General features: G+C 40.1%; 1 protein-coding gene across 8 annotated transcripts in view; it reads right to left on the minus strand.

The window, feature by feature from the left end:
• The window catches only part of INO80D (INO80 complex subunit D), a 71,826-nt gene that overhangs the window by 33,519 nt on the left and 22,581 nt on the right, over window positions 1–15,726 (minus strand). For all 8 annotated transcript variants that reach the window (XM_047720856.1, XM_047720862.1, XM_047720863.1 and 5 more), the window contains 2 exons: window positions 12,421–13,172; window positions 4,702–4,810 (listed from right to left, as the gene is read on the minus strand). In XM_047720856.1, the coding sequence (XP_047576812.1) occupies window positions 4,702–4,810; window positions 12,421–13,172 (861 nt within the window). The remainder of the gene's footprint in view (window positions 1–4,701; window positions 4,811–12,420; window positions 13,173–15,726) is intronic.

The raw sequence follows: 15,726 nt of genomic DNA on the forward strand, positions 1-15,726 counted from the left end.
ATCTTTTTTTAAAAAAAATAAATAAAATAAAAAACCAAACCAAACAAAGCAGGAATAGACCCATAAATACAGAGGACAAACTGGTGGTTGCCAGAAGGGAGAAAGGTATGGAGATGGGCAAAATGGGGTAAAAGGGAGAGGGAGGTGCAGACTTCCAGTAATGCAGTAAGTCACGAGAATAAAAGATACAGCCTAGGGAATACAGTCGATGGTAGTAGGGTTGTATGGTGACGGACAGGAGTTACACTTGTGGTGAACAGAGTATAACATGTAGACTTGTCAAATCAGTGTTGGACACCTGAAACTAATCCAACATTATGGGTCGATTATACCTCAATTAAAAAATTTTAAAAGGCATATAGGGACACTTGGGTGGCTCAGTCAGTTTAGTGCCCAACCCTTGATTTCAGCTCAGGTCATAATCTCAGGGTTGTGAGATCAAGTCCCATGTCAGGCTCCATGCCAGGCTCCCTCTCCCTCTGCACCTCCCCCCAACAGTGGCATAGTCAATTATACCTCAATAAAATTTTTTAAAATGAAGGCAAAATAAAGACTTTTCCAGGCATAAAAGCTAAAAGAATTCACTACCAGAAGAGTGACACTACAAGAAATGTTAAAGTGAACCATTCACACAGAAAGAAAATGACATCATATGGAAATATGGAACTAGTCAAAGAAGAACAAACCCGAGAAATTGTAAATTTATGGGTGAAATACAAGAGTATTTTTCTTTTAAATCCCCTTAAAAGACAATTAACTGCTTAAATACAACAGCAATGCATTACGGGGATTATAACACACGTAGAGGGGAATGTACAGCACCAAATGTCTATGGTAGGAAACAAGGAAGATCCCAGGTTTATGCTATCCCCTCAAAAACTTGAAAAAGACAAACAAATGCAACCAAAACAAAGAAGGAAATAATAGAGATAAGAACAGAAAGCGATGAAATAAAGCTGAAAGAGAATCAATGAAACTAAAAGCTGGTTCTTAAAAAAGACCAATGAAAAAGAATAGAAAATGAACAAAGAGACATACACATTCATGCCAAGGGTTCCAATGCAAGATCAACAGTGTTTTCAATAGCGCTGATTCAAGAGAAGATCCACATGGGAAAAAATTATCCTTAGCACCACACCTCACATTATATACAAATTATACAAAAATAAATTTCTACAAAGATTATCAGCAAAACAATAAAGCTTCCAGAAGATAGTATTAGAGAATAGCTTCATGACTGTGAAGCTGTGGGGTAAGCAATGATTTCTTAAATGGGTCACAAATACATTACCCATAAAGAAAAAGACCAATAAATTGTACTCATTAAAATTAAGAACTGGGGTCGCCTGGGTGGCTCCACTGGTTAAGCGTCTGACTCCTGGTTTTGGTTCAGGTCATGATCTCATGGGTCATGGGATGGAGCCCTGCATCAGGCTCAGCACAGAGTCAGCTCCAAGATTCTCTCCCTCTGTCCCTGTCCACACTCGTGCGTGCCCTCTCTCTAATAATAAATAAATCTGGGTTCCTGAGTGACTCAGTTGGTTAAGCGTCTACCTTTGGCTCAGGTCATGATCCCAGCCAGGGTCCTGGGATCGAGTCCCTTGTTGGGCACCCTGCTCAGTGGGGAGACTGCTTCTCCCTCTGCTTCTGCCCGCCCCCATGCTAGTGCACCCTCCCTCTCCTCTCAAATAAATAAAATCTTTAAAAATAAATAAATAAAAATAAATCTCAAAAAATTTAAGAACTATTCTCTATCAAAGACACAATTAGGAATATGAAAAGGTAGGCACCTACTAGAAGTAATTACTATTCATAATATACTTAAGATACCAACTTATTTCTGCTCTTGAGATAGAAATAAGAGCCTGCGAGATCTCCTTCGGTACATGCATCTACAGCTAAACTAAGTAAGCAAGAAATCTTTCCCAAAACAAGGCCAGGGGTGCCTGGATGGCTCAGTCAGTAGAACATGTGACTCTTGAACTCTGGGTAATGAATTCAGGTCTTTTGCTGGGCATAAAGCCATACTTGGGGGGAAAAAAAAGCCAAACTTTCTCCCTAAAATTTCTTCAAGCATAATCCTGGTTTAGCAAGAAAATTCATGAAAAGCACAGGTTTGGGGGGAAGCAGGTGGCAGAGAATGGTGATCAGACTGCTATCAGTTTTTCTTCCAAAAACTGGATGAACTCCTGGAGGAATTTTATTTTATTATGTTTAAAAGATTTTATGTATTTATTTGAGAGGGAGAGAAGGAATAAGTGAGAGGACAAGAGCAGGAAGAGAGAGAAGGAGACTCCCCCTCGCTGAGCAGGGAGCCCAACAAGGGACTCGATCCCATAACCCTGGCATCATGACCTGAGCCAAAGAAAGACGCCTAACCAAATGAGCCACCCAGGCCCCCCTCACAGAGGAATTTTAAATGGTAAAACCTTCTGAGAAATTTTAAATGGCAAAAACTTCTTGAAGATATAATGGACAGGCTAGGTGGGGCCCATTTTCTATAGCTGTCCATTTTCGGCTACACTTCAGCACAAGGTAAAATAAAAGACAGGTAGCTTCAACAAGAAACTGAAACGTGTTCCATGGGTGGTTTCAATACAAGACAAAAGGTTCCCATGACAGGGGCACAGTGGCGGACACAGACATGGAGGCGCAGACAAGGAAAGGATCGGGAACCAAGTCAATCCACGTTTCACCCAAGGGAAACAATATGGCGTGCCCCGTGCCTAGCACGTGAGAGTTCAACGAGAATACACTGAATGAGTGAATAAATCAATGAATAAATGAAGGGGAAAGACTAAAGTGACAGCGGGACAAGAAGTAAGGATAGCCGTGTAAAAAGAGACAAATACCCTGAAGGAAAAGAAGAACTAGGGAAAGTGCATCGTGGTAAGGCAAAGAGCAAGTCAGTTGGCAGAAGCAACCAAGAAAGCAAAATGCTACAGGGAGGAAGGAAAATGAAATGGTTGAAATCTTCTGAAAGTCTGCAGGAAGAGAGGACAGAAACAGAAACTACATCGCTCCTAATAAGAGCAAACCCAACCCATACCGACGTTCAGGTCATCTGAGAATTCCAACGGGAATCTTCGCTACCATTTACATTCATTTCCTAGGTGCCAGGTACTGTGCTAAGCTAAGCTATGTTTCCTCAGTTACAGCCATTTGTAGAATTAACTCAAAATATCCCAAATCATGCTGAGCTGACACGAAGCACCACCTGAGGAAGCATGACTGATCGTATCTGTAACTGTGGGAGTGTTAAGTTCAACTGTCCTTTATCTGAAAAAAAGAATTATGCTAATGGTAAGGACACAGTCTTGACTGATACAAAAAATGCAACCTTGGAGAGGGAAGAAAACGGCAGCATTCTCCAATCCTATCTAGGAGACAGGGGAGGCCGGGCCACCTGACCATTAGTAAATCCAACTAACTCTTCTTCCAGGCCCTAATGAGCTCCCTGTGTAGTTTTGCTTAGTGAACATTTGTACTATTTAATGATTATTTCTGACTATAAACTGGCATTTTGGTGTTTACATTAGTCTCTAGAGAATCAGTTCTCTGAGCCTCATCAGCTCTGGGTGTAATAACGAATCATATTTTAAGCCTAGAAACCAAAACACCGGGCTCTAGAGAATTTATGTCCATACAACGATAGTGTGAAAGTCTAGGAGTCGGCTTGGGGCAGAGAGCCGGTCTCCCCTCTATCTTGCCTAACATCTATCCAAACCACAATAAAACAACAACAACAACAACAAAAAACCAAACAAACAAAAAAACTAAAAACAAACAAACAAACAAAAAAACAAGCTGAGTCTGAGGGCCATCTTTTGGCTCCACAGACAGGGATCTATCTCGGAATGGCCCCACTGTACTAAGTGAATCCCTAGGACAGTTCCCTGAAACAGAAAGGGCTTTCTCACCGTCGCGGAAGGGGTTGTGTATTCATTGATCCACAGCTTTCGGATAAGGCAGATACCAAGCACCTCTAATGACACGATCTTGAAAACCATTTGGCACATTAGAAATACTCAGCACTTAAGAAATGATTAAAGAGGGCGCCTGGGTAGCTCAGTGGGTTAAGCCTCTGCCTTTGGCTCAGGTCATGATCTCAGGGTCCTGGGATCGAGTCCTACATCGGGCTCTCTGCTTGGCAGGGAGCCTGCTTCCTCCTCTCTCTCTGCCTACTTGTGATCTCTGTCTGTCAAATAAATAAATAAAATCTTAAAAAAAAAAAAAAAAAAGAAATGATTAAAGAATGGCTCAATCTTGTAGAAGACAGAGCTGAAGGAAACTGTTCTAGCCACTGCAGGGATCATGCCAAAGAGGATCAAGGGAAGTCAGGCCACGGGACTCAAGTAGCCCTGGGGCCACAAGCCAGTTCCTGAGACTGCCTGGCCCTTGGGCTCCTCTTCTGTAAAATGAAAGGATGGGACTAGGTATCTCAAAGGTCCCTTTCCATTCTAAATTCTATTCCAATCGGTTCCTTCAGTGATAAATGGGAAAAGTACAGAAACAAATTTACCAAGAAAACTGAAAAGTAGCTTTCCTCAAACAATATAGTACATTTCTTCCCAAGTGGAATCTGTTTTACCTCCATTACAATAAAACTAGATCCAATGAGATAAAAGAATTAGCATATAGAGTAAAACATCAGGCTACTACAGGCGTAACTGGAGAATAAAAACAAAAAGGAAAACTTACGTATGTCTCTCATATCTGAGGGTTTCTCGGATGGACCATGCCACCTGGTATGGCGAGGCCTGCTCTGAGTCCTCTGGTTCCTCTCCGCTCTCTTCTGACCAGTCCAACCCTGGGACATATGAGAAGATATTGCAAGTTAGAAAAAAATGCATTTTTATTTAAAATTTAGGAAAAAAAGCTACCCTAAATGTATAACCCAAAACCTACAGTGCATACTACCACTGTATGAATAAATGCCTCCCTATTCTGACAAAGATATTAATAATAATGTGTGACATAGACTCAGGTTTAAAAAAATGACACTGTAACAAAAAAAGCTGTATTGCAAGGATGAACTTCTTTGTCAGACACTTCACAGATGGAGTAGAAACATAAGCAGAGAGTTCAAGTCTTTCCTCCCACCAAAATATCATACATTAAACATTACACGTAAAGTCAGAAAAACTATAGAACAAGAGTAATGTATGCTCAGATAAGAAAGAAGTCGAGGGCGCCTGGGTGGCTCAGTGGGTTAAGCTGCTGCCTTCGGCTCAGGTCATGATCTCAGGGTCCTGGGATCAAGTCCTGCATCGGGCTCTCTGCTCAGCAGGGAGCCTGCTTCCCTCTCTCTCTTTCTCTCTCTCTCTCTCTGCCTGCCTCTTCATCTACTTGTGATCTCTCTCTGTCAAATAAATAAATAAAATCTTAAAAAAAAAGAAAGAAAGAAAGAAAGAAGTCGAAATATACTGGTGGATTCACGCTACACTTCCACAAAGGAGGGCCCTAGGATAAACTGCCAAAGGCAGACACTTCATCCATCCCCTTTCCCGACACCTCCAGAGGAAAAGGACTCCATCCACCAGGCAGGGCCATGCCCCGCTCTTGCCCTCTGCAGGAAGAGGGAAGGGTAAGAGGTCAATATTCTATTTCTACTGTGGCCTGGGCTTTCTTTGAATTCTTTTAAACAAGAGCTGTCACATTTTGCGGCATTTTGAAAGACAAGTTTAGAGAGGAAAACAGAAAAATATAGGATGAACAATGCTTACTTATTTTGTTAGATGCTACTAATTCTAACGATTGGATAATTATTAGCTTCCAACATAAAGGTTTTACCTTCTTGGAAGTTTTGTATCTTGAAAAGGCCTCAATAAGTACCGATGTTGCAGTCTAACATGTGTAACTTTAATATACTGATACTGCTACTACACTTGAATTTGAGAACTAGTAATCAGTTTCCTTCTTGAGACCCTCAAAAATCAAAAAACCATCTTCATTAGACAGTTATGTTAGAAGGGACCTCACAGGTTGGTTCTATAATTTAAATGAGTCTACATGTGCCAAATAGGGAAATTAAGAAAAGGGGAATCGAAATGCAAATTATAAATGCTTAAAATTAAGTAACACATTGCCACTGGCATAAAGAAACCTCAAATCTAGTTCTAAGATGACTATCCAAATGTTAGGTCACCTTAAAAAGTAAGTTTCTAAAAAAAAAAAGTTACTTTCTCTTAAATAATTAGTGGTAAAAAAAAAAGTAAACAAGTAATCAGAATAGCATTAGCTTCAGGACAGGATATTGAAAGGGAAGTCTTTCAAACACAAAGTGACACCTACGGTAGCTTTTAAAATTAGGATATGAATTATTTTTTTATCATTTTTGTGTAATTAATAATAATTTCTACTAAGTCACCTCTATCTTCTCTGAAAAAGTCAAGATCTAAGTTGTAAAAACTAAGATGGAAGTGTTTCTTTTGTGAAATTAACTGTCCAATAAAGCAAACCTTTGATCTTGGCTTCATTATCCCTAGTTTTAATATAACTAACCGAGATAACCAGTGCAGATAAGACTGTAAAACCTGGTTACAAGACTGCATTTTTCTTCAAGTATTCTTTGCTGACATGAAGGCAGACTACACTTGGTCATAACAGTGCATTACAATTTCTGGCTTCTCCAGAGTAACCTTTGTTTTGAAAACCTAGGACACTATATGCTTGAATTAAAATAATTAAAAATAAAAGGGGGGCTGCCTTCAACTTAGGTCATGATCCCAAGGTCCTGGGTTGGAGCCCTGTGTGGGACACCCTGCTGCTCCTCTCCTTATGACTTTCCTCCCTGCACATGCTCTCACTTGCTCTTTCTCGCTGTCTCAAATGAATAAATAAAAATTATTAAAAAAAAAAAAAGACAATACATTTTCTATAAGTTTTCATTCTGTTCAAAATGACAAAAACCAAACCAACAAAACAGTCTGTTTCAAAAGCTAAAAAAAAATTACCAGCGTCCATAAATACACAAAAGTATAAATACTTAATAGATGACATGGGTACATTGTAGACTAAGAGGCAAACATTTGGGAAGAAATAAAAGTTAGAATTTGCCCCAAAACTAGTACCCAATGAATTCTAAATACAGGACTATAATGTAAATAATCAAACAATAAAAGGACTAAAAGAAAATATGGGTAAATTGGGGCGCCTGGGTGGCTCAGTGGGTTAAGCCTCTGCCTTCGGCTCAGGTCATGATCTCAGGGTCCTGGGATCGAGCCCCACATAAGGCTCTCTGCTCAGCAGGGAGCATGCTTCCTCCTCTCTCTCTGCCTGCGTCTCCGCCTGCTTGTGATCTCTCTCTCTGTCAAATAAATAAATAAATTCTTAAAAAAAAAAAATGGGTAAATGTATTTCATTGGAGCCCAAACAAGTAAGAAACAAAATAAAGCAAAACAAAAGTCTGATTCAAAAGGAAAAAATTCTAAAAAAACAGAATGCATAAACACTTTTAAATCCTAAATTCCAGAATCATTATCATAGATATTTAAAAGCAAATAATAGGGAGGCCTGGATGGCTCAGTTGGTTAAGCGGCTGCCTTCGGCTCGGGTCATGAGCCCAGCGTCCCAGGATCAAGTCCCGTATCAGGCTCCCTACTCGGTGGGGAGCCTGCTTCTCTCTCTGTCTCTGCCTGCCACTCTGTCCGCCTGTGCTTGCTCTCTCTCTCTCTCTCTCTCTCTCTGACAAATAAATAAATAAATAAATAAAAGCAAATAACAAATAGGAGGAGAGGCTTTGCAACAAACATGAAGTATGTATAAAAAGATCTTACCAAATCAATTTAAAAAAAGCCCTTCAATAGAAATGAGTGAAAAAAACTCAAAATAAACAAAAAATACAAATGTCCAAAAAGCATTATCAACACATATTCAAAGCTACATTACTAATTCAAAACAGCAATTTTCATTTAAAGAATGGCCCATAAATCCCCAGGGGTCCCAAAAACCCTCTTAGGGAGTTCCTTAGGTCAACACTATCCTCAAAATAAGACGACATTATTTGCTTTTTTCACTGTGTTGGCATTTACACTGATGGTTTAAAAAAAAAAAAAGGGGGGCGTCGGGTGGCTCAGTGGGTTAAGCCTCTGCCTTCGGCTCAGGTCGTGATCTCAGGGTCCTTGGATTGAGCCCCAAATCAGGTTCTCTGCTCAGTGGGGAGCCTGCTTCCTCCTCTCTCTCTGACTGCCTCTCTGCCTACTTGGGATCTCTGTCAAAATAAATAAAGAAAATCTTAAAAAATAAAGAAACAAACAAACAAACAATACAGCAGGTAAACCTGCTGGTACCTCAATATGAATCAGGGCGGTGGCACCAAACTACACAAGCAGTCACTCTGTTTCACACCATGACGTGCAGTTACACGAATAAATAATAAGTAAGTTAGTTTTAATATTATCCTGAGGGCGCCTGGGTGGCTCAGTCACTTAAGCCTCTGCCTTCAGCTCGGGTCATGATCCCAGGGTCCTGGGATGCAGCCCCGCACTTTGGTGGGGAGCCTGCTTCTCCCTCTGCCTGCCGCTTGCCCTGTTTTGCTTTCTCTCCCTCTCTCTGACAAATAAATAAAATCTTAAAAAAAAAAAAAAAAAGAATATCCTTGAAAATCTTGGTGTATTAAAGACTGTTTATTTTATTAAATCTTAGTTCTTGACAACACATCCTCACAGCAGTCTTTGTAACCCCGTGTGAAGTCAGAAGGCCCCCGTGCTGCACCCCGAAGGTGTATGGTGGTTGTCTTGAAGGAAAGCACTGGCGGCACTGGTGTAACTGTGACCTCAACTAGCTGTTTTTCCCATTCAACATCATTTTTATTTGAAAGAGCGACTGACAAGCGCTGGTTATTAAGACTTGGATTTTTCTAAAATGAACACAGTGAAACTGTCACTTCAAGGAAAACAATGGACAGGATTTGCTGCCAAAATTCAGATTTTCACTTGAACGCTTGATTTTTGTTTTTTGAAAACTTGGAAGTCATCACTGAGTCTATGACAACTTTCTCACAGAGTTTTCCGATGAGACTGCTGACAGTATTAACGAACGTGATTCTGTTCTGTTTTTGAGTAGGCTTCACACCTAGCATGGAGCCCAGCCCAGGGCTTGAACTCACAACCCTGAGATCAAGACCTAAGCTGAGATCAAGAGTTGAATGTTTAACTGATGAAGCCACCCAGGGGTCCCACGAATGCAGTTTTTAAAATTTTGTATAATTAAGTATGTCCACATTTGGAACATGTGCTTAACTAGGTAAACCAATATTTTCCAAATTACCAGTGTATGGTGTTACAAAATCACGCGTGGGTAAAAAGACCCATTCAAAGTGCAAAGCAGATCAATGGATTTTAATGTAATGGCTTGCAAAATTCCTTGACATGGTTTCAGATTTCACAACTGATCTTTAAGAAACTACCATTTGTCATATTTTGGCGTAGGATCAAATAAGAATATCCACAATTATTTTTAAAAAGCTAGTAAAATATTCTTCCCTTTTCCAACTACAACGTGTAAGCCATATTTTCACATATTAATCAAAACCACATATCATGACAGATTGAATGCTGAAGCAGACAGGAGAATCTAGCTGTCTTCCAGCAAATCACACATTTTTTTAAGATTTACAAAACAAGGGGCACCTGGGTGGCTCAGCTGTTGAGCGTCTGCCTTTGGCTCACGTCATGATCCCAGGGTCATGGGATCAAGCCCCGTATCAGCTCCCTGCTCAGTAGGAAGCCTGCTTCTCCCTCTCCCCCTGCTTGTCTTCCCTCTCTAGCTGGGTCTCTCTCTGTCAAATAAATAAATAAAATTAAAAAAAAAAAAAAAGATTTACAAAACAATGTAAAATAATGATGCTCTTCTCATTATATTTCTTTTCAGAAAACATAGCTATTTCATAAAAAGAACATGTTACCATGTTTAAAAATGCATTAACATTTTAAAAATTTCTCAGTTCGGGGCGCCTGGGTGGCTCAGCGGGTTAAGCCGCTACCTTCGGCTCAGGTCATGATCTCAGGGTCCTGGGATCGAGCCCCGCATCGGGCTCTCTGCTCAGCAAGGGAGCCTGCTTCCTCCTCTCTCTCTGCCTGCCTCTCTGCCTACTTGTGATCTCTCTCTGTCAGATAAATAAATAAAATCTTTAAAAAAAAAAATGCCATCCTTTTAAAAATAAATAAATAAATAAATAAATAAATAAATAAAAAATAAAATAAAAAATTTCTCAGTTATAACTTCTAATTCAGTACATATCAACAAATGTAACTCACATACACAAAGGCTCTATGGTGTCCTCAATCATGTTTAGGTGTAAAGGGATTCTAAGGCCAAAAATCTGAGAAGCACTGATCTAAGGTATGCAAATTAAAGCTAATTTTCTATCATATTTGCAAAGGTACAATAATAACCAATATCCAGTACTGTGTAAAGATGTAGAGAAACTGTCATTCTCATACCCTGCTGAAAGAAGGGTATTGTGACAAAACAGTTCTGAGGGAAAATTTGACAACATGTATCAAAAAGCTTTTAAAAAAATGCAAAAGCTTGGAATAGCAATTCTGCTTCTAAGAATCTGTTTGAAGGAAAAATTAAAGATGTGACAGTAATTATTTTACTATGAAGCTATACAGCTACAACACTTTATAATAATATAAACTGGAAACAACCTAAATTAGAGAAAGAATTCAGCTGTGACAAATTACACTGTGTATGAAAAATTACTACCTTCACAATACATCATGAAAAATTTTAAAACAGGTTATAAAACGTATGTATAGCAGGAACCCAATTTTACAGATATGAAATATACTAAGGCATTAACAAACGGGTATTAATAAGATTTGGGTGTTTTACTTCTTTTCCTCTATACCTTTTCTCTAATTTTTATTAGTTGTTTTAATTATCAAAAGTCACACATGGTTTAATAACAGGTGAAACAATATAAAACTCTAATATCAGAAGAGCTGCCATCCCCATCTCCATAAAAGCACATCCAGTCTAATTCTGTCTTCCCCTTGATAGTCAGTGTTAACAGCCTGGTCGTGTATAACCACTCACGCTTTAGAGACCTGTGATTATACCCAACAGGCAAACATCTATCTGTCCATATGCCTGATCGATAGATAACACTGATGTCCCTTGTTTTTTTATTTTTTTTAAGATTTTATTTATTTATTTGACAGAGAGAGAGATCACAAGGAGGCAGAGAAGCGGCGGGGGACAGGGGGGAGCAGGCTCCCTGCTGAGCAGAGAGCCCCATGCAGGGCTTGATCCCAGGACCCTGAGACCATGATCTGAGCAGAAGGCAGAGGCTTAACCCACTGAGCCACCCAGGAACCCCTTTTCACTTTTATTTTTATAAAAATGGGGTAATACAATACCTATGGATTTTTTTCTCCTTGGTAATATAACATGTGCACATCTACTTATATTGTTTGAGGATTTTTAAATACCACCAGCAATGCTACAATAAACATATCCTTACATTCTGGTATTTTCTTCACCCATAGGAATAGAGTCCCAAAAGTGAGTCTGTTGGCTATATACACTCTTAATTAGTAAATAATGTCACATTACTCACCAGGAATGTAGACGCTTCCTCAACACTGGATATAATTTTTGCCATTCTGATATTAATTGTTAGTCTAATTTGCATTTCCACACCTGCTATGGGGATTGAGGTTTTCATTGGTTTACTGACCATTTATATTTCTTCTTCCTCTATTCCCATCCTTTTCCTATTTTTCTATTACTATCATGTCATGCAAATGATTTTTCCTAAAGTTAGAATCGTAGCTTACACCATAATTAAAGGTTGAAATAATCAAACACAAAACAATCAAACTATCAATAAGAAAATATAAAATACCTGGATAAACCTGGGATCAGACAGATTTTCTTGAGTAAGAAAATTCAGAAGCAATGAAGGAAAGACATTTCACTACATTAAAGTTTTACCTGTATTTTTTCACTTTTAAGTCATGAATAGGTATTGCTTTGGGAAATTTTTTATTTTTTTACAAGTTTTTTTTTTTTTTTAAACTGTCAGCAGGTATTAACAATGCTATCATTATTCCAAAGTCCTAAGATAAGACATGTCGAAAAGTTCATCAGACACAGGTGCTGAGTTCACAGGGGCAGAGAACCACACAACTGCCTTTTAATACTGCTGGTGCTACCACTAACTTAGAAACTGTGATTGAGGTTCCAAATTTCCCAACTCCTACTTCCATATCCTGTCCACCAAGGATCATCCTCTCCCCCTCAGCGTATTGCCTTTATGATGGCCTCCCCAAACACAGTCCTTCCCAGGACCATGGCGTCTCAGGGTCCCTCCAGCCCCGTGACATACACGGCAGTTCTCAACACAGAGCCTCCCGTGGAAGGGGAGGCACCTTCCGTGCGTGCAATCAGGGAAACGAGAGAACTCACCTAAATGGGGAAACAGATCAGTGTCCAACTGATGTTTCTGGGTGCACAGTTTCACCAGTCTCTGCAGGCGACTTATACAGGAGAAGTGTGGCGAGAAGGCTGTGGCTTTCATGAGGACCCGGTCAGTCCTGGGCGGGTCCGCAGCAGGAGCCCTACTGGATGGCAGGAGGGGCAGCGGCCTCTTGTGGGACAACTGCCTTGCTTGTGCTATAGTGTGCGTGGTGGGGGCCACTCCCTGCATTGGTAGGCTGGTGTTCGGAGGTGGAGGTGACTTGCAGACTAAACCCTGCGGTGGCGGTGGCGCTGGAGGTTTCAAAGAAGTGGATAAAGGTGACAGGTGGGAGTGCTGCTGCGGGGGCTGCTGCTGTGAAGGCGCAGGAGGGGGACTAAAGTGCTCTTGTCGGACTTTCAAAATCTCGGTCTCTCTCTGGCGCTGCCGATTCTGGGCCAACTTGCTCTGCAACTTCTTTCTCACAGTTGCCCCTTTCTTTAGGTCGTCATCTTCCTCGTTGAAAGCGAATGGGTCTTCCAACTCGGTTTCCAGGTAGTGGAGAGGGACCCTAGCCCCGGGTGGAGAGAGGGACATGCCATCCAGTCCATTGGGCATCTTCAAGGCCAACGGGGGCACCGTCAGGCTAAAGGCCATGGTATCCATCTGGTGCCTGACCTTCACCTCATCTATAGGATCATTCTTTTTCTTCCTCTCTTTTTTCGGGATAAAGCCAAGTACCTGCAAGTGGCTGTTGCAGTACCTTTAAAAAGACACACACACACGGGGAAATGTTCATGATGTCCACTAAGAGAAGTCGAATGTAAAACTACGCAGTACAAAATGTAAATCCTACCTAATATATTAAACAGGCATGACTAGAGGAACTTTTGGCACTCACAGATTTAATACCAACCACCTGCACTACTCTCCAGCACGCCTCCATGTCTGCAATTTTCCTGAAGCAAATAGGGGAGTTGTGTGTGTGCAGAGGCCGCCCGACAGAAGCCAGTCGGGCAAATACTGAGCGGCCCTGGATAACCATCCAGCTGTGGCTTCTCACTCTGCTTTGTGACTTTGTATGTGCAGCACAAAATAACTCATCAAGTCTAAAGGATCTCTAAAAACTCTTGTTATGGGGAGGGGGGAAAATATGTACATATATATATATTTATACGTATATATATACTATATATATATATATATATATATATACACACACACACACACACATATATATTCCAATGTCATTCAAGTATTTGCAGATTCCCAACGATCTTATGACATAACCCCTAAAAATATCAAGTGTCTACACTATAGTCTACACACACAGACAAACTGAGAGAGAGAGAGAGAAAGAGAGAATAAAGAAGGGAAGGAGATGGTAAAATAATAAAACTAATTAGAGGCATTATAGATGAAATGAGTTCCTCAGCAGCCAGAGAAGTACATGTTTTCTACCTGCAGCAGGTACTAAAATAATGCCCTTTATACAGATGAGGAAGCTAAACTTGATAAAAATTAAATAACTTGCCCCAAACCCCCATCTGGAAACTGACAGAGCTGAGACTCAAAGGAAGAATCAAAGCCCAGAAGACTCTCCCTAGTCTTCAGCAATGAGGTTACTTTTGTAATGTCAATGGTATTTTCAAAATACTAAAAAGGACAGAATCTTCTACTTAATAAGAAGGCAGAATGCATGTTGTTCCCATAAACCACACTGAAAACCTAAGGAGGCTTTTAACCGGTAGAAAAGTAGTGTTTCCCAGACTGGTACTCTTTACACAGTTCAGAAGGTCAGCAAGTATGCCGTAAAAAGACTAGTCCACACTTAAATAAATTCGGAAAATGCTGGCTTCAACAGAATTAGTAATTTTGTTGTTTACTTCTGCTGAACAACTTCTCAAAGCATTTTGTATGATAATGTGCATTATGCTTCAAGGTGGCAATATACCTGTCTGGCAGTGTTTCCCAAACTTATTTGAAAATGCCATCTATTTTTATTGTAGTGCACCTGTGATATCTCTACAGAACAGGGTCTGCGGGAAAATGGCAATGAAGTAATTAAAGTCAATCCTCAAACTCACTGGGCTGTATCAGACAAATTTTTAAATATTTGTTCAAAATACATATTCACCAAGGAATCAAGAGACACATGGTTTTGTTGGTTTATCTTAGAAATCAATCTCTCAGAAACACGCTTCAATTTTAATAGGACTATTAAGAAAAAGCTTTCAGGGCAGTCAGGAAAATCTGTACCACGTGTGTGTGCACATGCCTGCACATACACACGTAACAGGTTGGGGTTAGGTCTCAGATAGACCTTAAAACAGAATAGATTTATAAAGCTGTAGCCAACAAGGAAAAAAGGTTTCAAGCGGTAACTGCATGATTTTTGTTGTTTTTTCAAGTCATTTTTAAATTAACAAAAGGATTAGTAGAGGAGAAATGAGATGGAATTAAACTTGGAAATGGAATTTTTCTGCTCATTACACGTGGGCAGCCCCCACGGGAAACGGCGCTTCCTCCGTGCCACCGACGGTCACCGGGCAGAGACCTGCAGGTCCAGCCCTCCTTCCACCTCACCCTGGACTCCCGCTCCAGCTGCGCTCTCAGCACTACCACCACCGAGCCTGAGCTGGTAGAACACTTCCTCCTCTAGAAGGGAAGAGCTTTCACAGCTAGAATTACAAGAGCTTCCTTCATTATGATCAGCGTTTAAAAGAAGTACGCAGGGTGTACTGGGTGGCTCAGCCGGTTAAGTGTCTTCAACTCAGGTTACGATCCCAGGGTCCTGAGATCACACCCCATGTCTGGCTCCCTACTCAGCGGGGAGTCTGCTTCTCCCTCTGCCCTGCTCATGCTTTCTCTCTCTCTCTCTCTCTCTCAAATAAATAAATAAAATCTAAAAAAAAAAAAAAGAAAGAAAGAAAGAAAGAAAGAAATGCCCTTTAAAAAAAAAGATATGCAAATATGACTGAATAACTACACAGGGAAGTGACTGCTAATGGGTTCTTTCGAAGGGATGAAAGTGCTATAAATCAGACTGTGATGATAGTTGTACAACCCTGTAAATATACTAAAAAATACTGAATGGACACTTCAAATGAGTGAATTTTATCAGATGTGAATGATATCTTAATTTAACCATCTAGGAAAATAGTAAACATACAAGAAACAAAAAACTTCTTGACGAATATACACTATTAAAAGTATATAAAATTATAGCAAACATATTTAAAGTATTATGTAAAATAACCAATTTAATATAACCACTTATCTCTCTGAGAAACCAAGGCCACAGTAATAAGCCTTAG

The sequence above is a fragment of the Lutra lutra genome, chromosome 3 (assembly GCF_902655055.1).
Source record: "Lutra lutra chromosome 3, mLutLut1.2, whole genome shotgun sequence".
NCBI classification, from domain to species: domain Eukaryota; kingdom Metazoa; phylum Chordata; class Mammalia; order Carnivora; family Mustelidae; genus Lutra; species Lutra lutra.